This window comes from Oryctolagus cuniculus, chromosome 13, assembly GCF_964237555.1.
Source record: "Oryctolagus cuniculus chromosome 13, mOryCun1.1, whole genome shotgun sequence".
Lineage (NCBI taxonomy): Eukaryota > Metazoa > Chordata > Mammalia > Lagomorpha > Leporidae > Oryctolagus > Oryctolagus cuniculus.
The window spans coordinates 50,810,041-50,835,660 of NC_091444.1; the positions used below are offsets into that span (position 1 = coordinate 50,810,041).

The window sequence follows — 25,620 nt, forward strand, 5'->3', positions numbered from 1 at the left end:
GCGCCGGCCGCGGCAGCCATTGGAGGGTGAACCAACAGCAAAAGGAAGACCTTTCTCTCTCTCTCTCTCTCTCTCTCTCACTCACTGTCCACTCTGCCTGTCAAAAAAAAAAAAAAAAAAAAAAATATGCCTGGCAAGGTAAGCAGTAGCCATGTTATGAAGGGCTTTGTAAGCCACATAGAGGAATAGGATTTTATCCTGCCTACAGTGCAAAGCTATTTAAAAGTTTCAAGATGGAGTGTGATATGTCAGCTAATGTTTTAGGAACTGCATTATGCTAAAATCAGTGACCATAAGTCTGCTTTTGATGCTCTTGCAGTAATACCCTCATGCCATTATAGTTGCCTGGATTGGGAAGTGGTTACAGAAACAGAGAAATGGGCATATTTAAGAGATTTGACAAGTGCCAAGTAATTTAGTAGCAGGTAGTCAGGGAAGTGTATTATTTAGTGACCAGTTGGGTGTAAGAAGGGAAGGAAGGTGAAGAATTAGGGCAATAGAGCCGGTCACTAAGATAGGAGACTCCCAAGAGGGAACAAGTTTAGGAAGGGTATGAAAGTCTGCTTTGAACATGTGATTTGACAGCATCAAATGAAGGTACTTGATAGAGAGGATTAGGGCTCCCTGATGGCTAGCCTTCATTGTCATATTGCCTAGGTGCTCACATGGCTGTAGGTCTATAGGTGATAAACTGATGCATCATTTGCAGCTGTTGCTGGCCTGTTGCTTCATCCCCCCGCCCCCCTTCTCATGTTCACTGCTATGGCAGGATGACTTGCAATGACTGGCCTCAATTTTATTAGCAGCAGCCTTCTGTTGCTCCATGACTCCTTTTTTTTTTTTAACTAGTTAGGAGAGAATGTATAATGTATTCCTTTCCTAACTAGCTTCATGAAAGAATACTGTGCCTATAGGTACCAACTCTCCCTTTTGATTCTTTGTAAATATCTTTTTATAGGTATTTTTATGTGAATGAGTGTGTCTGTGAGTGAGTGTATATGTGAGCAAGTGTGTGTGTGTGTGTGTGTGTGTGTGTGTATGACCGTAAATGTGAGACTGTGAGAGCGTGTCTGTGTGAGTATATGAAGAGGTGAGCATGTGTATGAGTATGTGTGCCTGTGTGTGAGCATGGGTGTGTGTCTGTGCATGAGTGTGTGTGTGTGAGGTGGGTTATGAAGCATGAAGGAATTTCCTGAATGTTAGGAACTTAAAATTGAATGTAAGTATCTTAAGGGAAAGCACATAGGCCACTAGTTGCATATTTTTATAAAGGAGAGAGGGAACTCATTCACTATTGCAGTATTGCTTGACGCTGGTTACCAAAGATTGCCTCTTTGCTCTTACAGATTGAGGCTCTCTTTTTATCTTCATAGTAGACAGAATGTTTGAGCTTCTCTTTGATCTTACCTGTTACCTCCAGTCCATAGTAGAGAGCTCTTCAGTTTCAACTTAAGGATATTGCCCTAAACTATAGGTTGTGCCATCCTTATTCTGCAGTTTCCTCTGACCTCTTGGAATCTGTTCTGCTTTATTTATAGTTTTGCAGATCTCTGTAATGTTTGGTTTAATAGAGAACAGCTGCGTTATCATAGCTGCTTCTATGTTCAATCTGTTATATGTTGTTTGAGTTGAAATAAACTGAGTTCACACAGATATGTAGTCGGAAAAGGAAGTAGGAAGTTTTTTGTTTTTTTTTTGTTTTGTTTTTTTTGTTTTGTTTGTTTTTTTTTTTTTGCAAGGCAGAGAGAAAGAAGAGGAGAGAGAAAAAAGAAGAGAGAGAGAGAGGAATCTTCTATTTAGTGTTTCACTCTCCAGGTGGCCAGATCTGGGCCAGGCTGAAGCCAGGAATTCCACTGTGGTCTCTCATGTGGGTGGCAGGGGCCCAAACAACTGGGCCATCTTCCTCTGCCCACCCATATGCACCAGGAAGAAGCTGGATTGGAAGCAGAGCAGCCGGGACTTAAACCTGCCCTCCAGTATAGAATGCCAGTGTTGCACGTGGCAGGTTAACCTGCTTCACTACAATGCTGGCCCTGGGATTAGTTTTTAAGCAGGCTTTTCAGGTAACCAGGACTCATTCTTTGATACTACACCAAGATTCTACAAGTGATAGTTTCTTAAAGGTGGTAAAGCTCATGATGGCAGAAAGAGAGGGAGTGACAGAGAAAGATCTTCCACCTGCTGATTCACGCCCCAAATAGTCACAATGACAGATGAGTCAGACGGAAGCCAGGAGCTGGGTGCCAGGAACTTCATCTAGGTCTCCCACATTGGTTCAGGGCCCAAGCGCTTGGGCCATCTTCTGCTGCTTTCCTAAGCACATTAACGGAGTAGCCAGGACTCAAACTGACACCCATATGGGATGCCAATGTTGCAGGTGGTAGCTTAACCCTTTGTGCTACAATTCTGGCTGGTCCCCATTGATTTTCTTTTTTTTAACGTATATATCCCCAGTTGCCATCATGGCTTAATGGTAAAGGAGATAAATTGTTTTTTATTTTATTTATTTGAGAGAGAGAGCGAGTGTGTGTGTTTGTTCCCATTGGCTAGTTCACTACCTAAAAGCCCACAGTGGTCAAGACTAGGTTGATCAAAGCCAGGAGGTAGAGACTTAATCCAAGTCTCCCATATTGGTGGCAAGAACCCAACTACTTGAACCATTACTGCTGCTTCCCAGTGCCTGTGTTAGCAGGAAGCTGGAGTTAAAAACTGGTGCCAGACACAAGTACCAAGTACCAGATATGTCAGTATGAGGAGCAGGTGTCTTTTTTTTTTTTTTAAGATTTATTTTTTTGAAAGGCAGAGTGTTGCTCTAGTCAGCCACTCGAATGGCCCACAGCCTGTCTGTGGTCATGCCATTCCTGATTACCATTGTTCCTCATTCCTACCCCTATTTGAGCAAGCACTCCTGTGGTCTCTTTTTTTTTTTTTGACAGAGTGGACAGTGAGAGAGAGAGAGAGAAAGGTCTTCCTTTGCCATTGGTTCACCCTCCAATGGCTGCCACGGCTGGCGCACTGCGGCCGGCGCACCACGCTGATCCAATGGCAGGAGCCAGGTACTTATCCTGGTCTCCCATGGAGTGCAGGGCCCAAGCACTTGGGCCATCCTCCACTGCACTCCCTGGCCACAGCAGAGAGCTGGCCTGGAAGAGGGGCAACCGGGAAAGAATCCGGCACCCCGACCAAGACTAGAACCCGGTGTGCCGGCGCCGCTAGGTGGAGGATTAGCCTATTGAGCCGCGGCGTCGGCATCTCGTTTTGAGCACTGGTTATCAATGACGGGTAAGATCCCCTGGGGGACAACCTAAGACAGGCACAGCCACGTACAGAGACCACATGGAAATGGGGTCAACAATGGTATGGCCAAGAATCATGCCTCCCGTTGTTCAAAAATAAATGAAAAGGGGGAAATGTGGTGGAATGAGAAGGCCATGCCAAGATGGCTGCTGGCAAGCGAGTGTCAGTTACTCAGGAATGGCTTTGAAACCCACCTGGCAACGGAGCCTGCCTGGCAACAGCCTGTGATTGGATAGCTTTGGATACTGCCTGGCAACGGGCTGTGATTGATTAGGGCATAAACCACCCCTTGACCGGATTGGCTGCCTTGGCTATTTAAGCCGCTGTACCAACTGAAATAAACAAGTCTGTGGGCTGGTCGACTCTGGCCTGCTTTCACCTGACTCCTGGGGTCTGTGTGGTGACTCCGCACCTCTTGCCCCAACCACGCTTCTCCTCTCAGGAACGAATCCACAGCAACATCAGAGTTATAGAGAGGCAGAGAGAGAAAGAGAGAGTGTGTTCTACCTGCTGGTTTACTCCCCAGGTGGCTGCAACGGCTGGAGCTGCACCAATCCGAGCCAGGAGCCAGGAGCTTCTTCCAGGTCTCCCACATGGTTGCGGGGCCCAAGGACTTGGGCCATCTTCTACTGCTTTCCCAGGCCACAGCAGAGAGCTGGATCGGAAATGGAGCAGCCGGGACTCGAACCAGCACCCGTATGGGATGCTAACACTACAGGCGGCAGCTTTACTGTCTACGCCACAGCACTGGCCCAGAAGCAGCTGTCTTAATCAGCATTTTTACTGCTAGGCCAAATGCCTGCCTCTATTTATAAGGGTTTTTAAAGGAAAACAAACCTGTCAGTCTATACAAACCTACATTCAGAAATTAATTCTCTTAAAATTAATTGAATGTCTTAAGTACAAGAATTTGCCCAGCAATTGGGAAGGTAGGACCTATTTTGGATAAGTATTCACAATGGAATTTTTTAAAATTGTGAGTGTAGGGTGAGCATTTGACATACCATTAAAACATTAGGGTGCTCTCGTCCCACACTGGAGTGCCTGGGGGTGAGTTTCAGCTCTACTCTGGATTCTAGCTTCCTGCTAATGTGAACCCTGAGGGCAGGATATAATGGCTCACGAGTTGAGTCCCTGCTACTCACTTGGGAACCTTAGATTGAGTTCCTGGCTGTGCTTCAGAGTGGCTCAGCTTCAGCTATTGCAAGCATTTGGGGAGTGAAGCAGTGAATGGGAGATCCTCCCTATCCCTTTCTCTCTGCCTTTCAAATTAAATAAAGTAATAAAATTCTGCATGGCCTTATAAAATAGGATTTGGGACTCAAGTGGATTATTTCCAGAAAACCTTACAGAGAGGTCTGAGATACAAACCCCCTCCTACATAGAAATGTACCACACATAATATATATGAAAATATGTATATAAATATATGTGTATTGAATGTTTCTAAATATATATTCACCTCCCAAAATTTAACACTGTGTCCTAAAGCAAGCAAAATCTGTGATAACAATGTATTAATATTATGTAACTCTTTACTTAGGACCTTGTGTCAAAGGAGGGAAAAGAGTAAGTGGTTCTGGGGCTGCACACTTTATCCAAGACTGAATAGATGTGAACCTAGTTAGTGAAGGTCCAGGTATTCTCAGGGATTGGGAAAGTGTTAGCACATTTCCTGGGGAACCATGGCTTTCTAGAAGCAAAGTAGTTCTGAGGCCATCACATGATACTGCTTCCAGAAGGCCATCTCCTAATTATGACTGCAAAGTCCAGGAGACAGTTAACATCCTAGGAATTGGTCTGACGCAAGTAGGCTATCAGGGAAAAGGAGGGCTACTACAGATCTGAGTTGGGCTCCTCCTCACATACTTGGATGGCATCATTCCCACAAGCCGTAGCTAGTGTCTCTGATGGAGACATCTTGATGGTCCTAGATTGGAACCCCACAAAGGGCAAGTATGTTTCCAGATGAGGTAAAAGATCTCTGATAGATGCTGGTGCCAGATGTGTTCTATGGAAGTCATCAGCAGAGTGCCAGAAATTGGCCAATGGGGTCAGAGGCCACTGTCCACAGAGTGGATTTGTGGCCCTCAACGGTGGACCAACATATCCAGTGTTCCTTTTCCTCACAGTAAAATTTTACTGTAACATTATAACTAGCAGAGACAGACTGACTTCATTTTCGTCACCCTCAAGAATGGTAACACACTCTAAAGTCAACCTAGTTCTTCTTCCAAATGCAAGAAGTAACATTTCGAGCTGGCAGGGCCAGGTAGTCCTCTCAGGGAGACCAGCCTACCTTCCGTTGGCCTTCAGAGAGGATAGACTTGCAGATCCACCTGTCACCTAAAGTGATAAAACAGGTGAGGCCCTGGAGCAGGGTGCACAAGAAGGTGGTGAAACTATCATTGCCGTTTGACAATGGGGGCTAGTAGCAAAGCCAAGCTAGGGAACAAGGGTAGATCACTGTACTGAAAAATATGCATTTATAAAGCCACAACTGACTATACATCCTCTGGAAGCATCCTTCTAAAACAAGTCTGAATCAACCTAGTGATTGAAAACTATCAGTGGCCCCTAAGTGCCTTCAGGATGAAACTTTTTTTTTTTTTTTTGACAGGCAGAGTGGACAGTGAGAGAGAGAGACAGAGAGAAAGGTCTTCTTTTGCCATTGGTTCACCCTCCAATGGCCGCCGTGGCCGGTGCGCTGCAGCCGGCGCACCGCGCTGATCTGAAGGCAGGAGCCAGGTGCTTTTCCTGGTCTCCCATGGGGTGCAGGGCCCAAGCACTTGGGCCATCCTCCACTGCACTCCCTGGCCACAGCAGAGAGCTGGCCTGGAAGAGGGGCAACCGAGACAGAATCTGGCGCCCCAACCGGGACTAGAACCCGGTGTGCCGGCGCTGCTAGGGTGGAGGATTAGCCTATTGAGCCACGGCGCCGGCTGAAACTTATTTTTTAAGACTTTTTGTTTGTTTATTTGAAAGACAGAGTGCCAGACAGAGAAATCTTTCGTCCATTAGGGGAAGAGATCTTCTGTCCACTGGTTCACTCCCCAAGTGGTCACAACTGCCAAGACTGGGCAAAGCCAGGAGCCTGGAACTCCATCAGGTCTCTCTTTGGGTGGCAATGGCCAAATACTTGGTCCATCATCTGCTGCTTTCCAAGGTGCATTAGCAAGGAGCTGGATCAGAAGTGGAGCAGTTGGGGGCTGGTGCTGTGGTGTAGTAGGTAAAGCCACCTCTTGCAGTGCTGGCATCCCGTATGGGTGTTGGTTCAAGTCCTGACTGGTCCACTTCTGATCCAGCTCTCTGCTGTGGCCTAGGAAAACAGTAGAGGATAACCCAAGTCCCTGGGCCCCTGTACCTGCATGGGAGACTAGGAAGAAGCTCCCAGCCTTGGGTCAGCGTAGCTCTGCCATTGCAGCCATTTGAGGAGTGAGCCAGTGGCAAATGGAAGACCTCTCTTTCTGCCTCTGCTTCTCTGTAACCCTGCATTTCAAATAAATAAATAAATAAATCCTTTAAAAAAAAAAAAAAAAGTGTAGCATCATAGCCAGCAGTTTAATCTGCTATGCTACACTGCTAGCTCTCCTTAGGGTAAAGCCTATAATTCACCATCCTAGTCACAAAGTATTCTGCAGACTACTCCCACCACCTTTCTCTTCCCATTTTCCTGCCTCAGTTCCTGCAATACTGCTAGCCTGTCTGTGTTTTTGCTTCCAATATTTGCTCACTCCTTTGCCTGAAAAACCCTTTTTTTTTTTTAAGAATTATTTTTTATTTCTTTGAAAGACAGAGTTACAGAAGAGGTAGAGCCAGAGAAAGAGAGAGAGGTCTTCCATTCTACTGGTTCACTCCCCAAATGACCACAACAGCCAGAGCTGAGCTGATCAGGAGCCAGGAGCTTCCTCCAGGTCTCCCACAGGACTTGGGCCATCTTCTACTGCTTTCCCAGGTCATAGCAGAGAGCTGGATTGGAAGTGGAGCTGGAGCAGCCAGGACTCGAACCGGCGCCCATATGAGATGCTGATGCAGCAGGCTGGGGCTTTAACCCACTGCGCCACAGTGCCAGCCCCTGAAAAACCCTTCTTGGGGTGGCAAACTCCTGATGAATGTGATCTCTCCCTTGGCCTCTAACCCCATCCAAGGTTGGCCTCCCTAGCAGGCTTGCTGTGATTTTTGGCTGGTGAAGAAGAAAGTCAGTTTTCAGGTTCTAAATTTGATTCCCATACCCTGAGGCTTACCTGGGAAGATCTTGTTTTTCTGACTTTGAATTGGAATTTAATCAGGTCAAGGTCTGAGGAAAATTCTTTTATCTCTTCTGCTGGTTTCTTTTTTGATTTGAATATATGACCTGTGCTCCTAATCCCTTTGTTTTATTTATTTATTTTTTGACAGGCAGAGTGGACAGTGAGAGAGAGAGACAGAGAAAGGTCTTCCTTTACCGTTGGTTCACCCTCCAATGGCTGCTGCAGCTGGCGTGCTGCGGCCGGCGCACCGCGCTGATCCGAAGCCAGGAGCCAGGTACTTCTCCTGGTCTCCCATGTGGGTGCAGCACAATCTGACCTTCCATAATATACAGAATTTTTTAATTTTAAAAATTTGTATATTTTCACTTTATTTGAAAGGCCAACAGACAAAACTGTCCACCAGTTCACTCCCCAAATGCCCACAACAGCCAGAGCTAGGCCAGGCTGAAGTCAGCAGCCAGGAATAGGGACCCAAGTACTTGAGCCATCATATGCTGCCTCACAGGGTATGAATTAGAAAGAAACTGGAATCAGGATCATACCTGGGACTCAGACATAGGCATTCTGACAGGATGCAGGTAGCCCAAGCAGCATCTTAACTGCTATACCAAATTCCCAGCCTGATTAAATAGTGAATTTTATATTTTAACATAACTTTTAAAAAGTGAAATGATAATTTAAAAAATTGGTCTAGGTCTTTTCTATCTTGGGAAAGCAATTTCACTTTAACTGATATTCTCCCTTTTCTCCTCGTTCAGACTTTTTAGTTATTTTTTGGCCACTGTGCTTCTCTACCTCATGTTCACGCAGTCTTCATCTAGTTATACTCAATATGTCTTTTCTTGTGACCATACTGTGAAACCTTTTCTTGCTGTGATCACTAGTTCAGATAACCTTGGAATAAAGGAATGCAGAAAAGAGGAAATAATGTATTCTAGTCCTTCTCTCTTAGGCCTGTTGAATTGAGCCCCAGAAGATATGGAGCTGGATTGAGGAGGAGGTTGTACATTTGTGGATGTAGTAAATAACACTGAATTACTCACTTTATTTTTTTTTAAAAGATTTTATTTATTTGAGAGGTAGAGTTACAGACAGAGAGAGGGAGAGATGGAGAGAAAGGTCTTTTCCATCCGGTGGTTCACTCCACAAACAGCTGCAATGGCCAGAGCTAAGTTGATCCAAAGGCAGGAACTCCTTCCAGGTCTCCCGCATGGGTGCAGAGGCCCAAGCACTTGGGCATCATCCTTCACTGCTTTCCCAGGCCATAAGCAGAGAGCTGGATCGGAAGAGGGGTAGCCAGGATACAAACCAGCACCTATCTGGGATGCCAGTGCTGCAGGCGGAGGCTTAACCTACTATGCCACAGCGCCAGCCCCACTTTATTATTTTTTTTTAAATTTGTTTTATTTCATTTATTTGAAAGTCAGAATGACACAGAGAGGGATACATAAAGAGGATGAGATATTCTGTCCACCAGTTTACTCCCCAAATGGTTACAACAGCCGTGGCTGGGCCAGGCTAAAGCCAGAAACCAGGAACTTCCATCTGGGTCTTCCATGTGGGTGGCAGGGGCTTAAATACTTAGAAGACCATCTTCTGCTCTTCCCAGGCAGTGATCCTGAGAGCTGGATCAATAGCACAGCAACCAGGACTACAGTGTGGTATGCATCATTACAGGTAGCAACCTAACTTGCACCACAGTGCTGGCCCCTGGATTATCCACTTTAAAGATTTATTTTATTTATTTGACAGGCAGAGTTACAGAGAGAGGTAGAGACAGAGAGGTCTTCCATCCACTGGTTCACTCCCCAGATGGCCTCAGCGGCTGAAGCTGCACCGATCAGGAGCCAGGAGCTTCTTCTGGGTCTCCCACATGGGTGCAGGGGCCCAAGGACTTGGGCTATCTTCTACTGCTTTTCTAGGCCATAGCAGAGAGCTGGATCAGAAGAGGAGCAGCCGGGACTAGAACTTGTGCCCATATGGGATGCTGGTGCTTGAGGCCAGGGAGTTAGCCCGCTGGGCCACAGTGCCTGCCCCTGGATTATCCACTTTAAAGTGATTAATTTTATGTGGTGTGAATGTCACCTCAGTGACAAAAGATAAGATTCTCCATCACAGGGTGAACCAACGGCAAAGGAAGACCTTTCTCTCTCTGTCTCTCTCTCTCACTGTCCACTCTGCCTGTAAAAAAAAAAAAAAAAAAAAAAAAGATTCTCCATCACTGCATGTAATTGGGCCTACAGCATCCCATCCTACAGAGCATTCTTTGAATGAATGAGTCTGTCCTAAAGACTTCCTTCCTTTTCAAAGTACTTGTTTAGGAGAAAGTGGAAAGAGTCACATTAGTCTTCATTGAGAACTGAACCTGCGACTTGTTTATCTCCAGACCCTTGACAATTCTAGGCATACAGTAAACATTTTGTTCCCAGTTAAAAAGCTGTGGTAGGTGGGGCTGCACTGCGACGTAGTGGGTAAAGTCTGCCATCTGCTGTGCTGGCATCCCATATGGGTGCCAGTTCAAGACTCGGCTGCTCCACTTCCAATCCAGCTCTCCTATGGCCTAGGAAAGCAGTAGAAGATGGCCCAAGTGCTTGGGCCCCTGCACCTGCATCGGAGACCCAGAAGAAGCTCCTGGCTCCTAGCTTCAGATCAGTTCAGCTCTGGCCGTTGCAGCCATTGGGGAGTGAACCAGTGGATGGGAGACTTCTCTCTCTGGCTCTCCCTCTATCTCTGCCTTTGCCTCTCTGTAACTCTACCGTTCAAATAAATAATAAATCTTAAAAAAAACACAAACAGTTGTGGTGGGGCAGGCATTGTAGTACAGTTACACTGCTCCTTGTGATTCTGAGTGCTGATTCAAATCTCATGTCTGAGTGCTGATTCAAATCCCAGCTACTCAGCTTCTGGTCCAACTTCCTGGTAATGTGCCTGGGGAGGCAGCAGAAGATAGCTCAAGTACATTGGCCTTTGCCACTCATGGAAGATCAGGATGACAGTCCTGGCTTCTGGCTTTGGCCTTGCCTATCACTGGCTATTGTGAGCATTTGGGGAGTGAATTAGCAGATGTAATGATACGTATCTCTCTTTCCTGTTCCTCCAACAGCCCCCCCCCTTTAACATTTTTATTTGAAAGGCAAAGTTGCAGAGAGAGAGGGAAAGACAGACTGAGAGAGAGGTATTCCATCTGCTGTTTTAGTCCCCAAATGGTTGCAATGGCTAGGGCTGGGCCAGGCTGAACCCAGGAGCCAGGAACTTCATCTAAGTCTCCCTCGTGGGTATAGGTGCCCAAGCACTAGAACCTCTTCCATTGCTTTCCCAGAGCATTAGCAGGGAACTGGATTGGAAATGGAGCTGCCAGGACACAAAGTGGTGCCCTTATGGGATTCTGGCATTGCAGATGGTGGCTTTGCCTGCTATACCACAATGCCGGTCCCTCAGCCTTTCAAATAAATAAATCTTAAAAAACAACAAGTTGTGGTATGCTATGTAAATAAAGTTTCATTTTAATAATTACCCTTTTGATAGTTTAGGAATTTTTATACCAATAATTTGTTTCTGGTGAAGTCTGAATTGCTTATTTCAGTGTAATTTGTCACTTTTAGCTTGTGCTCTTATATTACCTTGAAATAGCATGGAGCAAGCAGGTAAAGTGGTGCAGCAATCTACTGAGAGAAACTGCTAAAATCCTTATCATAGGCAACAACTTATTTTAAAGAGTTTGGATGTAAACCTAGTAACCAAATGGAACGATGTTTTCTTTACTCTAAAATGCTAGACTACAAAGCTGATTGTCTCTGAGTTTCTATCCTTTAAACTTGTCTGAATAGGATCATTTGTCTACTGTGTTGGAAAGTAAATTATATCAAATTAAGATAGAAAAAACACCATTTTTGAGTTGTATCACATTGGTCCACTTGGAACTGTTGTCATACTTATTTGAATATAAGAGACATGGCCTCCTCTTTAAAAGACATTTATCCCTGCTTCCCCTTCTATCATAGCTTTCCATGGAATCACTTCAATCTGTTGATGTTCTCCGAGAAGAAGTTTGTGAGATCTTGGATGAAATGAGCCACAAACTGCGTCTGGGAGCCATACGGTTTTTTGCTTTTGCCCTGAGCAAAATATTTAAACAAATTTTCTCAAAGGTGTGTGTAAATGAAGAAGGTATTCAAAAAGTGAGTATTGATTGTTTAAAACCAATATCTTCTTAAACCCCGCATGATTTAGTCGACTCACAAATGTCTGCCTTGGCCAGTAAATGCCAGGGGCCTAGTCATCACGGATCCCCTCTGAACAGATAGGATATGCCTCTCTGAGGGTTGGTTTGTTTTTTCTTTATAAGTTCAGACTTTGCACTAACTTAACTTTATGGCCTAACTTATGTCAGATGCTCACAAAAATTACAAAAGTAATACAGAGAATTTATATGCTTAATTTAGATTCCCCAAAAATATTTCCTTTATCCTTTTCCCAATACTTTTGTATGTTTTCTTATAGATAAGGATATTCTTTTATGCTGCAATAATAAAATAAATTGATATTGCTGCAGTACTAGTAATACAAACTTCATTCATACTTTGGCAGTTGTCCCAATTATATCCTGCATAGATGAGAAAGTCCTCGATCATGCGTTACATTCAGCATCTCTATCTCTTTAAACTCTTAATTTAGAACAATTCCTTAGTCTTTTTGTTTGTGTTTCATTATTTTTTTTTTTAATTTATTTTATTTGTTTGAAAAGTAGGGTTACAGAGAGAGGGAGAGATAGAGATCATCCATCTTCTGGTTTACTCCTCAAATGGCCACAACAGCCAGAGCTGGGCCAGGCCGAAGTTGGTAGCCTCCTCTGGGTCTCCCGTTTGGGTACAGGGGCCCAAGGACTTCTGCTGCTTTCCCAGGTGCACCAGCAGGGAGCTGGATCAGAAGTGGAGCAGCCAGGACTTGAATTGGCACACATATGGGATTCCAGCTTCGCAAGTGGTGACCCAACCTGCTACGCCACAGTGCCAGCCCCATGATACTTGTTTTTTAAAAAACAAGCCAACTATTTCATAGTGTCCCCTGATTTGGATTTATGTTACCTCTGCATTAGATTGTGAATCTAATGTGAAGCAATGTTGTAGTCTTCTCAATGCATCGTATTGAGAGCACATGGTGTCTGTCCTATTACTGAAGGTGCTCATTTCATCATTAATCCATAAAACTTACATTTTTAATATTCTTGCAATATGTGAAAGTGTTTAACTAGAACTCTGAAATAATGTTTTTACCTTCTCAGCCAATTAAGTTTGTGTATGATATGTAAGGTGATAAAGATGATTATTATTCCCTTTGTACATAGAGTTGTTCTGTTTTCTTATTTGAAATGTGATCTTAATAACACAACTGAAATTATTTAAAGTCTAAAATTTATTTTCAAGCTACAACGAGCCATCCAGGAGCATCCTGTTGTCTTGCTGCCTAGTCATCGAAGTTATATTGACTTTCTCATGTTGTCATTTCTTTTATACAACTATGATTTGCCTGTGCCAGTTATAGCAGCGGGAATGGGTACGTAGCTTTTCTACTTTTGTACTATGATAAATGTGTGGGTATTGTATATAAAAATAAAAATAAAATGATTCTACTGATACTGATGTCTGTGAAGATTATGATGATGAAAATAGACTCTCCTTCTTCCTTCCAATCCTAGGGTTTAACAGTTTGAATTATGTGCTTTTGTGTGGTATTTTACTTTGCACAGATATATAAAGGCATATAGGCACCAGGGTTTTTTGGTTTCGGTTTAAAAAATGAAACTTCCTGTATGTGTTACCTACTTTTTTTATTTTATATTACATTGATGAATATCTGTAGATCAATAAATAGATGTAACTATTTTTTTAAATGGTAAAATAAAGAATTTAGCAAATGCACATAATAAAAATTTACATTTTAACTATCTGTGAGTGTGCAGTTCATTGGCATAAAGTACATTCATATTGTTGGACTGTCATTACCACCACCCATTCACAAAACTTATCATCTTGAAAAATTGAAACTCTGGACCATTAAACAGCAACTCCTCATTCTACCTTCCCTGTCCCCAGGCAACCACCTTTCTACTTTCTGTTTGTGGATTTGGCTATTCTATACTTCGTATAAGTGAACTCACAAAATATTTGTCCTTTTGTGACTGGTGTTGACTCAGCATAATGCTCTCAAGTCCGTCCATGCTGCAGCATGTGTCAGGATTTCTTTTTAAAAAGTTGAATAATCCATTACATGAATATGCCACCTTCTTTTTCCATTCATCAGTAGACTGTTGGGTTGCTTTTGCTTTTTGGCTATTGCAAATAACACTGCTTGGAGCATGAAAGTACACGTATCTGTTTAAGATCCTACTTTCAAATATCCTACTTTCAAATGGATACCAAGGGATAGAATTGCTTTATCACATATTTAATTTTTAATTTTTTGAGGAACTACCATACTGTGGTGGTGGTACCATTGTATGTTCCCATCAACAATATATAAGAGTTCCATTTTTATTTTAAAAGTTTCAATTTTACATGTTTGCCAACACTTGCTTTTTGGATTTTTAAAAACAATAACCATTCTAATGGGTATGAAGTGCTATTTTATTGAAGTTTTTATTTTCATTTCCCTGATGATTAGTGTTATTGATTATCTTTTCAGTGAGCTTATTGACCATTTGTATACCTTTTTTAGAGAAAAGTCTGTTCAAGTCCATTGCCCATTTTTTAATTGGGTTATTTGATTTCTTGTTACTGTTGAATTGTAGGAACTCTTTATATACTCCTATTCTGGATATTTACCCCTTATGATATGCAAATATTGTCTCTCATTCCTTTGGTTCCTTTTCAATCTGTTGATTGTGTCCTTTGATACGCAGAAGATTTTAACCATGAGGCAAGCCCAGTTTATTTGTTCTTTTGTTCCTTTTGCTTTTGATATAAAAGCCAAGAAACTCTTGTGAAATAAGTGAAATAAGCCAGATACAGAAAGACAAATATATGTCTTTCTCATTTGTGGAAGGTGACATATATAAACTATGATAAATGTGTGGGTATTGTATTATTTGGTACATAGATAGTCGCAAATATTGTCTTCACTTAATTATATCCTCCACATAATAATATACCCTTCTTTTTTCACTTTATGATTATTGTCATAAATCCCATGTTAAATGATAAAATATTTGTTTTCATGTAAACGTAGTAAGTGAATATGGCAAAATGTGAAAAATTGTTAAATCTTATAAATTAATTAATGAAATGAAAATTAAAAACAATTGTTGCCAAATCCAATGTCAAGAAATTTTTCCCTTTTTTCTTCTAAGCATTTTATAATTGTAGATCTTACATTTAGAATTGCATAATATTTAGCAATCTGAATGTATCATACTTTAGTGGTTTTGCTATTATAAACAGTGTTTTAATGCTTTTATTTCTGTAGGATTGATTCCTACAAGTTGAACTGCTAAGGCAAATAAATTAACAATTCACTTTTAAGGTAGCCAGGAAGGTTAGGATTCAAGTATACATTTTGGTTAATAAATGAAGTAAATAGGAAGGTAAAAAATTGTGGGAGACTTAAGCACTTTCGTCTGAATATACAAGAAAAGAATTTATTTGAAAAGTAAGGAAAAACAGAAGGGCTGTTTTTAAACAGCAATGGTGCTCTTACCTTCATTTCAGACTTGCTTTATATAATCTCTTCCACCAAAAGTAGGTTGATATTTTTATCTGATGTGAGGAAGGTGAGAACTGGTTTGGCCTGCCTCTCAAAGGCGTGAAAGATACACATTGGTCTGTAACGCAGCTCAGCAACAGGGCTAAGAAATTGGCAGCATGACATTGTAAGTTGTCACATTGCCCTACTATTGTCCTTGCTCTCTAGCCAGCTTGGTTGTAAAGGCAATGGTACATGGTGGCACAAGGCAAGCTCCCAATGATCACCTGGCCCACAGAGTCCCTTCTTTTCCATAATTCTGTTAAATGTATCTTCTTATGGATTTTAATATTAGAAAGTATAATATCATAAGGATATATCAGATACATAAATCATAACAGTGTTTGAGTGTAGGTCTTTATAGAAAGTTTCAAGATCTGCAAATAAATGTCAATCCTTCCTTTATTTTCTAGACTTCCTGGGAATGAAAATGATTGGTGAGCTATTGAGGATGTCAGGTGCCTTCTTCATGCGGCGCACCTTTGGTGGCAATAAACTCTACTGGGCTGTATTCTCTGAATATGTAAAAACTATGTTACGGGTAAATGCAAATAACTACCAAGTAAATATTTTCTCTTCGCTGATATTTGCTCTAAGTTCTTAACTTCTGGATAGGCCACTTAGCTATTCCCCTCCTCCTCCCAAAGAATGTTCAGAACCTCAGTGATCTGTTTAGTTTCTGTGACTCTCTTATTTAAGTTTCACTATAAGCAGTGTTTGTTCAGAGGGGTGGGGAGGGAGTTGGGGAAAGGGAGTCAAAAGAAGAATTTATCATTTGGAGAGTAGGCAATGGGTTTTGTGTTTTTTGTTTTGTTTGTTTGTGTTTTCTCTTTAAAGAATGGTTATGCTCCTGTTGAATTTTTCCTCGAAGGGACAAGAAGCCGCTCTGCCAAAACATTGACTCCTAAATTTGGTAGGTCACTGACAGATGAGAAATTACAACCCCAAAGACTTTAGGTGTAGTATAAGTATATCTGCTGAATAGAAATTGACACTGTATGGCTATAGAAATTATTTAATTTCTAAGTGTGTTTAACTGTTTATATTCATGGCTTAGTGTAAATGTACACTTTAGTCCTGTTTGTATACTCTTGTGTACTGTGCTCCTCAATATATATAAAACATTTCTCTCCATGTTTAAAGGTCTTCTGAGTATTGTGATGGAACCATTTTTCAAAAGAGAAGTTTTTGATACCTACCTTGTTCCAATTAGCATCAGTTATGATAAGATATTAGAAGAAACTCTTTATGCATATGAGCTTCTAGGGGTTCCTAAGCCAAAAGAATCTACAACTGTACGTAAAACATAACCAAACTTGATTTTATGTGAATTTAGAAAATGTGCTAACTTACACATCAACTACTTTCTGAATTTACTCTGTTTTTTGTTCTTCTCCCTTATTGTGTTACTATGTTAGGGACTCTTGAAAGCCAGAAGGATTCTGTCTGAGAATTTTGGAAGCATCTATGTGTACTTTGGGGACCCTGTGTCACTTCGATCTCTGGCCTCTGGGAGGATGAGTAGGAGCCCATATAACTTGGTTCCAAGGTACAAGGCCTATGTTTTAATATCTGATGCAGCAGGAAGGACTAAAATCTAAACGTATGAATTGTTATTTTTCCGTTGACCACTTCTAAGACTGAAACTTGGTTTCCTTAGATCATATAGCAAATTATCACGGAAGCATTGTCATTCCATTTTCATCCATGGAAAGCTTCAATTAAAAAAGAATTATGTGTTTGCCAGAAAAAATGGCTAGCTGTGGAGATATGTATGTCAAATGTAGGAAGTGAGACAATGATTGTTCTTTAGGACACTAACTTGAGGGAAGAATAATGCTGTTATTAACAAGTATATGTATGAGTATTGTTGAGCCATATTGCTAGGCCAGCCAAACTATGTACTAAGTATTATTTTTGATCCTAGAAAAGATTACATAACAATGCATGTGAGTCCCTCTTCTCAATAAGATTATGGTTTTATGGACAAGAAAATGTATTAGGTTCTTTCAGAATGTAAGTATAGATACACATTTGGGCTTTCTTAATTTAGAGACGTACTCCTGGAGAAGTAGGGAAAACAAACCATGTACCTAGTTAGGCCTTATTTGACTGTAGCATTGTTCCCTGTAGTATCAGCACAGATCTAAAAGACCTCACCAGGAGGTGTATTTGTCTTCTCAGAAGCAGGTGTTAGCTTTTTGCTCTCATAGGCTTTTTCTCTGTAGATCTCAAATTGGGTTGGCCACTCTTACTGGCTACAACTTTCACGTTAAGCCACCTTATTATGTGGCTGCTTTTAGGTCACATGTGTCTCCCTGCTCCAGCTAACTCTGTGTAGGCCTTGTCAGATACTTCACAGTTTGGTGAACCATGCCTGAAGAAGCTGTTAGAAGAGGAGCACAGTAGTGCTTGACATGTGCTCTGATGCTTTGCAGGGTAGGGCAGCATGATGGCTCAAAGTGTTGGATTCTGGAAAGATGGCAGTTCATCCTACTGGGGAAGTATTAGTTTTCTGAGATGGTTTCTATTATAAAGCAATATAGTTTTTTTTTTTTTTTTTGGTCTGGAACTGGGAATTAATAGGATCCTATTTCCTTGAATAATTTAATATTTCCTCAACAGCATACCCTAGAGATATATGCTTACAGGTGACCTGAAAGAATTCAGTTGTCAGAAAGTATTTGGCTTCTAAAGGCCTGTCTTCTCCTATTGTACTTCTCATTTCCAGTTGTCTAAGAAGCGGATCTGTAATTTGATGTTGTGTGTTCTTCATTTTAGGTATATTCCTCAGAAGCAATCCGAGGACATGCATGCCTTTGTCACTGAAGTTGCCTACAAAATGCAGCTTCTGCAAATTGAAAACCTAGTTCTGAGCCCATGGCCCCTAATAGTTGCTGTTCTGCTTCAGAACCGGCCATCCATGGACTTTGATGCTCTGTTAGAAAAGACTTTATGGCTGAAAGGCTTAACCCAGGCATTTGGAGGATTTCTTATTTGGCCTGGTAAGTTGGTGAGACATACATGTAGAGAATGCCCACTTTTAAAAAAAATGTCTCGATTTTAAAAAAGTTAGCCTATATAGGTTGAGAAACCTATATAGGACTTTAAGCAGAGCCTTGCTCAGAGAAAGAAAAAAACAATTCGTTTTCATCACTTGGGTGGTATATTGAACACACCATGTTGATTGTTGAAAGTAATTGTGCACATGACCAGACCCGCTTTTCAGTTCTAAATAGATGGAAGGTTAGAATGTTGTCTCCTTGGCACCTACCAGAGTGGAGGATGAAGACACAGATCTTTGGCATTCTCATAACTCCTTCCATCCCCACCCACCTCTTTTAAACTGTGCTGATTAGCTCCCTGTTTGCCTCCCTGGATTATAAGTATTAAAAGGTTAGTCTTGTAGAACTTAGTGTAATTCTCAGATATCAACTTGATAGAAACCTCATTGGAATTTAAATACTATACTTTAATGTGGGGCATATATGACAATAGTTAGCTAAAGTTGTTTTCAGTCTCTGATTTAAAATTGTACACATTGGGCCAGCGCCGTGGCTCACTTGGTTAATCCTCTGCCTGCAGTGCCGGCATCCCATATAGGCCGGGTTCTAGTCCTGGTTGCTCCTCTTCCAGTCCAGCTCTCTGCTGTGGCCTGGGAGGGCAGTGGAGGATGGCCCAAGTGCTTGGGCCCTGCACCCGCATGGGAGACCAGGAGAAGCACCTGGCTCCTGGCTTTGGATCAGCATAGCACCAGTCATAGCGGCCATTTTGGGGGGTGAACCAACAGAAGGAAGACCTTTCTCTCTGTCTTTCTCTTTCACTGTCTAACTCTATCTGTCAAATAAATAAAAAATAAAAATTGTACACATTACAGTTGGAAGTGTAATTCTTTTAAGGTAATTATTTATAGTCAGGTTCCTTCTGCTCACTCATCAAGCAGGAATGCCAGGTCAGCGCTTGGTACTTCCAGGGATTCAGAAATGAACAGATGAGAGTCCTGTCCTGGAGGTTCTCCTGGTTTGTAGAGGGCAGTGGCGGGTGGGTAATGTGTAAACCAGTTGTAGGGGCTTAGTGAAATACAAACAAGGGGCTGTGGACACACTGCAGAGGATTCCTGAAATAACTGTGTAATTTCATGCTCGGGAAGATTTCATTGAAATGGTAACTTTTGAACTGATATTAATGGAAAGATAAAAGCTTGTCAGGAAAATGAGAGAGCCTTGCCTTGGTCATATAGGGATTAGGAAATGTGAGATCATAGGGTTTGTAGCCTGTATGTGGCAAGGGCATGATAGAATACTGGCTGTAGGTAAGGGACACAAGATAAGTATGTGGCTGTGGTTAGATTGTGTAGGCCTGCAGACCTTTGGGATCTAAAATCTGTAGTTTATAAGAAGCAATAATGGATTTTTTTAAAGATTTATTTTATTTGAAAGAATTAGGTTGAGACAGAGAGATCTTCCATCTGCTCGTTTATTCCCCAAATGGCCACAACAGCCTTAGCTGAGCCAATCCGAAGCCAGGAGCCAAGAGCTTTTTCCATGTCTCCCACTTGGGTACAGGAGCCTGAGGACTTAGGCCATCCTCTGCTGCTTTCCCAGGCAAAGTAGCAGGGAGCTGGATTAGAAGTGGAGCAGCCAGACTCAAACTAGTGCCCATATGGGATGCCGGTGCTATAGACTGGAACTCTAACCTACTGTGCCACTTCGCACCCCACCGTAATAGATTTTAAGCAGAGAACCATGACACATTGGTTTTTATAAAATAACCATTATCAGTTTTAAAGAGAGAACTCAGTGACTGAATGTGGGACTCAAGGAAGAGATGTTTAGGAGGAACTACTAACAGAAGTGCCAGTGAATCACAAGGCTGTCACCAACAGGGAAAGAAAGAGGAGTCAGACATTTGTCCTCAGTATGGTGCTGGTTGGAATGGAAGCAAAGGACATATTAGTTATGATTCAAGGTGGCAAGCAGCAGATGTTAGGAGAGAAGAGTAGGTAAAGTGCTAAATTCGTAACTGTTTGGCTTAGAAATATACAAAATTCTAGGTGTTTTTGCATTTTTATGATGAGATAAATATATGACTATGCTAAAAGTACAATACCTGCAGTTATTAAAAAGTGAGAGTTGGCTGGTATCTAAGTGACAGTCATAAGGTGGGTGTATATATTCAATTCCAATTTTCTTTTTTAATCAGATAGTCCCACATTCCTAAGCATTCTGCTGTCTAGAGCTTTGTATGGTCATTTCATATAATGTAGCATTAACTTGAGCATGGCAAATTAGAGAGGAGTGAACACAAGAGAGTCCAGGAAGAAAGCTCGCCTCTCATGGGCTCCATGAAGCTTTACTTCCCAGTTGAGCAGTAGGCCTTCTTATGTGCCACCCTCTGCCAGATCTTTGATTCACGTTGATAGTAAAATGATTTCCTTTGCTGAGAATATTGGTTATGTATTACCATCTCTTGATTATGCTTCTGCAGTCTTTCCTGCTTGGTCATCTTCAGGCCAGTGAAGTATCAGGTGACGAGTTACCAGGAATAGTTATGGGTCTGCTTCTTTAGTTATCTTTGATGGGGGGAAATCAGGTCTCCTCAACATTGGCTGTGCGTATGCCAGGACTATGCCACTTTGAGTTGCCCTTTCATCCACCTACAAAGTGATACGCCTTCCATTTTGGCATGGGTCAAAGTAGGCCATATGTGTGAGTGTCTGTGTGGGAGTATGTGTGTGTGGGAAGTGTGTGTTAATGTACTCACACACTGATCTTGGACCTTATTGTCTTAGTATTCTTAAAATCACATGCATGTGATTATCCAGGATGTACTTTCCTAGTATACAATTTTGGATTCCCAAGGGCATTTCAGATTTGAGGTAGCCATGACTGTATATTATGTGTCCTTAGAGATTTGGTTTATGAAATAGTACTTTTATTTATTTATTTTATTTGAAGGAAGGGGTAGAGAAATCTTCCATAAACTCCCTGAATGCCTGCAACAGCTGGGCCTGAACCAGGTCAAACAGGATGCCATAAACTCAGTCTGGGGGGCTGGCACTGTGGCATAGTGAGTAAAGCTACTGCCTGCAGTGCCAGCATCTTGTATGGGTGCCGGTTCGAGTCCCTGCTGCTCCACTTCTAATCTGGCTCTGCTGTGGCCTGGGAAGGCAGTAGAAGATGTCCCAAGTCCTTGGGCCCCTGCACCCGCATTGGGGACTGGTAAGAAGCTCCTGGCTCCTTGCTTTTGGATCAGCGCAGCTCTGGCTGTTGTGGCCAACTAGGGAGTGAACGTGGATGGAAGACACCCCCCCCCCCCCACTTCTTTCTGTGTAGCGCTGACTTTCAAATAAACAAATATTTAAAAAAGAAAAAAAAAGACATTCATTCGGTTTCTCATATGGCTGGCAGAGACCCAAGCACTTGAGTCATCACCTGCCGCCTCCTGGGCCTTTTGCATTAGCTGGAAGCTGGACTCTGATTACATCAGAGTCAGGATTCAAACTCAGGCACTGCTGACTTGGAATGTGGGTGTCTTAGCTGCTACACCAAGCACTTGCCCCTGAAATAGTATTTTTTTAAAGAATTATTTATTTATTTGGTAGGTAGAATTACAGATAGAAGGAGGGAGAGAGAGAGATATCTTCCATCCACCAGTTCACTCTCAAAATGGCCGTGAAGGCCAGGGCTGGGCTAGGCCGAAGCCAGGAACTTTATCCAGGTCTCCCACGTGGGTATAGGTCCCCAGGTACTTGGTTTATTTTTTGCTGCTTTCCCAGGTGCATTATCAGGAAGGCAAATCAGAAGTAGAGCAACAGGGACTTGAAACCAGTACCCATATGTGATGCCAGTATCACAGGCAACAGCTTAACCTGCCATGCCACGATGCTGCCCCCCTGAATTAGTATTTTAAAAATATCTTTAACATATAGTATCATGACCTCATTTGGTAGAGACTGAAACCAGTACCTGGCACTTGAAAATAAGTGTCGTTAAGTTAGTAGCACTCCAGCATCTAAGCCACAGACTCCCCACAGTGACCGCCTCATTTGAATGAGTTGTCTTTGTATGTAGATAATGAGCCTGCTGAAGAAGTTGTCCAGCACCACATCCTTCTGCATTCCAACATTGCCAGCCTTGTCAAAGACCAGGTGATTCTAAAATTGGAATCCGGAGACTCAGAAGTGGTCGACGGACTTATTTTCCAGCACATCACTCTGCTCACGTGCTCCACTTACCGGAATCAGTTGCTCAACATTTTTGTCCGTCCATCCTTAGTTGCTGTAGCACTGCAGATGACGCCTGGCTTCAGGAAAGGTAACTTTCAGGAATACTGAATTTCAGAAGAAACCTGACCTTTCAGTTCCATGTAGGGAGCAGTGTTTGAAGCCTCAGAATGCTCAGCCACTTCTGTGCAGCCCACACAACAACCAGCATTGGGACCTTTATATTCAGAAGTCAGATTTGTTCCCTAAATATGGGGCATCTGCTTTGAATTTTAGAAATGGAAGGATCTTGAAATCTTGTAATTGAAGCCTCTCCTTTTATCCGTAAGAAAAGTTAGGCTTAGAAATTTGTATAATACTCACGGAAGTACCTGGTATTTGAGTACAGTTTTTGAATTTCTCATCTGATGTTCCACACTTGATCTTAGCCAGAAGGCCGAGAAGCGATCATCTGAGGCTCTATATCTGCTGTTAACAGTTCTCATCCAACAGAGCAGACAGGGTGGGTAAACAGTCTGGCAATACAGGGTGTGTACTGGATGCACGGTAGCATTCTGGGTGCATTGAGGGGTGTAAACGTGTGTAAAGCTCAGTTCTTGTTTACGGGAGCACATAGGCAAGGCCAGGGGTTTAAGCTCAAGCTACACATTAGAATTACTAGAAGGTGAGCCTCATCCCAAATGTTCCCATTCGGGTGATCTGAGATTTGGCCAGAGTTAGTGTTTGGTTTTTCAAACTCTGCAGATTATTCTAAGGGAAAGCATTAAAGATAATGATGAACATATTAGAGTGATATAGAGGGATATTAAGAAATTAGTTCCTTTCCTTCTCTAAGGAAACCATGGGATAGGGACAACTGAGATACCCTGGCTTCTAAGATCGTGGTATCTTGCTCGTTATTACACTGTCTGATTAGAGGCCTCCTTGTGATTTAGATTCAGCCGTGAAAAGTATACTAGACTATAATTTGCTCGGCTTTAGCCTCCTTTAGGGGAATTCTTACTCTCCTTGTTGTATGAATAAAAATAGGCTTTTGAAAGACTGCATTTTGGAGTATCATGGTTGTCTTGTGCTCCCTGAAAGTTTCAAAAGCAGTGTTACAATTTTATATCATGACTTTATTTCCAGAGGATGTCTACAGTTCTTTTCGCTTCCTACGTGATGTTTTTTCAGACGAGTTCATCTTCTTTCCAGGAAACACAGTAAAGGTAAAAGGCCTTACAACAATAAACTAGTATGTTTGCAAGTTCTAGGAACATTAGGCATGAATTTGCAGATGTGTCTCAGACAGTATATTATCCTTGTCCTCAAGGCCAAGTGGGACAGATTTAAAGAGAAACTTGGATACCTGCAGGTCAGCTGACTCTAGTTTTGTTCTGGGTCAAATTTAATAACTTAGGGATATTTGGTGAGAAAATGGTTACACTTTGAAACATTATTGCAGCCACTGTAAATAAACCAACTGTTTTAGTAAGCATTTAAAATCAGTATACATTTTCCTGTTAGTAACTTTTTGGGATGGGTCAGCCAAGCAGATACCATTTTTTTTTTTTTAAGAGTTGTGGTCTTGCCTGGTTTTGTAGACAGCTGAGGAGTGGTCAGCCTCCTAAAGTGGACTTCTGGTTTGTAGGGGTAGGGAGTGACAGAATGGGCACAATAGAAGCTCGTTTAGGTTTTTATATCCTGTGCAATGGAGAACAAATTTAATTCTGTAGGGAATGAGGACAGGGATATCAGTTTTTTGCACAAAAACATGATTCTAAGTATTTTTAAGATTTGTTGGGCCGGCGCCGCGGCTCAATAGGCTAATCCTCCGCCTTGCGGCGCCGGCACACCGGGTTCTAGTCCCGGTCAGGGCACCGGATTCTGTCCCGGTTGCCCCTCTCCCAGGCCAGCTCTCTGCTGTGGCCAGGGAGTGCAGTGGAGGATGGCCCAAGTACCTGGGCCCTGCACCCCATGGGAGACCAGGAGAAGTACCTGGCTCCTGCCATCGGATCAGCGCGTGCGCCGGCTGCAGCGCGGCGGCCATTGGAGGGTGAACCAACAGCATAGGAAGACCTTTCTCTGTCTCTCTCTCTCTCTCACTGTCCACTCTGCCTGTCAAAAAAAAAAAAAAAAAAAAAGATTTGTTGTGTGCACTTTCTGTTTACAGTTAAGGAATGTGACTGTGCAAAGTAAAAAACTCCATCAATCAAATCATGATTTCTAAGGCTTAGAATTGTTTTTTATGTATTTGCTGTGTTGAAATTCAACATTTTGCATGTTAGAACAAATGTTCCCCTGACTTTTTTTTTAACCAACTAGGATTTTTTTGGGAGTGGATGTGGAAATTAGCTGGTATTCTCTTGTCTGAGGACATGTGACTGTATATTTTGAGATTGGCAGTGTACCCATGAACCTGAAATAGTGGATGCCTTATGGGAACTCCTTTCCCTTTTCAGGACTTTGAAGAAGGTTGTTACTTGCTTTGTAAAAGTGAGACCATACAAATGACTACACGGGACATTCTAGTTACAGAGAAAGGAAATGCTGTGTTAGAATTTTTAATAGGACTCTTCAGACCTTTTGTGGAATGTTATAAGGTATGTAACTTATTTGTCCTTTAACCCCTCACCCCCACCCCTATAACAAATTGTAGGACTCCCACCCTGTGCTTATTTCTGGTATGAAAGGGGAGTGTCTTCCTCAAGTGAATGGTAGAACAGAGACACTGATTCATAGAATAGATGATTTCACCTCTTAAGGGAGACCTTGCTCCCTGCAAATGGAGGAGATGTGGTCCATTACGGATCCAAGAGAACAGTAGCTTCATGATGTCTGGAGCTCAGTATTCATGTGACCACAGTTACACCTAAGCATTGTGTCACATTGTATGTCTATCGTTCATAGGGAATAGCAAGGTGTTTGATACATAGTAGGCATTCAGTAATTGTAAAACTTGAATAATAACATAAAATCAATTATTTATATTACTGAATGCTAATATTGAAAAGAAAAAGCTCAAATGCAGGTATCTGAAAGTTTGTCAGAGCTCTCAAGAGTGGTTAGGTATAGGGAACAATTCCAGCAGGAATTGGCCCAGAATTCAGAGGGAATGAGGAATTTTGAAAT

General features: G+C 42.2%; 1 protein-coding gene across 2 annotated transcripts in view; it reads left to right on the forward strand.

Annotated features, from left to right (window-relative positions):
• GNPAT (glyceronephosphate O-acyltransferase) overlaps positions 1-25,620 on the forward strand; it is a 40,383-nt gene that overhangs the window by 10,230 nt on the left and 4,533 nt on the right. For both annotated transcript variants that reach the window (XM_002717374.5, XM_051820709.2), the window contains exons 3-12: positions 11,549-11,725; positions 12,971-13,100; positions 15,698-15,825; positions 16,122-16,197; positions 16,428-16,579; positions 16,703-16,833; positions 18,066-18,289; positions 22,358-22,600; positions 23,638-23,717; positions 24,951-25,091. In XM_002717374.5, coding sequence (XP_002717420.2) covers positions 11,549-11,725; positions 12,971-13,100; positions 15,698-15,825; positions 16,122-16,197; positions 16,428-16,579; positions 16,703-16,833; positions 18,066-18,289; positions 22,358-22,600; positions 23,638-23,717; positions 24,951-25,091 — 1,482 coding nt within the window. The remainder of the gene's footprint in view (positions 1-11,548; positions 11,726-12,970; positions 13,101-15,697; positions 15,826-16,121; positions 16,198-16,427; positions 16,580-16,702; positions 16,834-18,065; positions 18,290-22,357; positions 22,601-23,637; positions 23,718-24,950; positions 25,092-25,620) is intronic.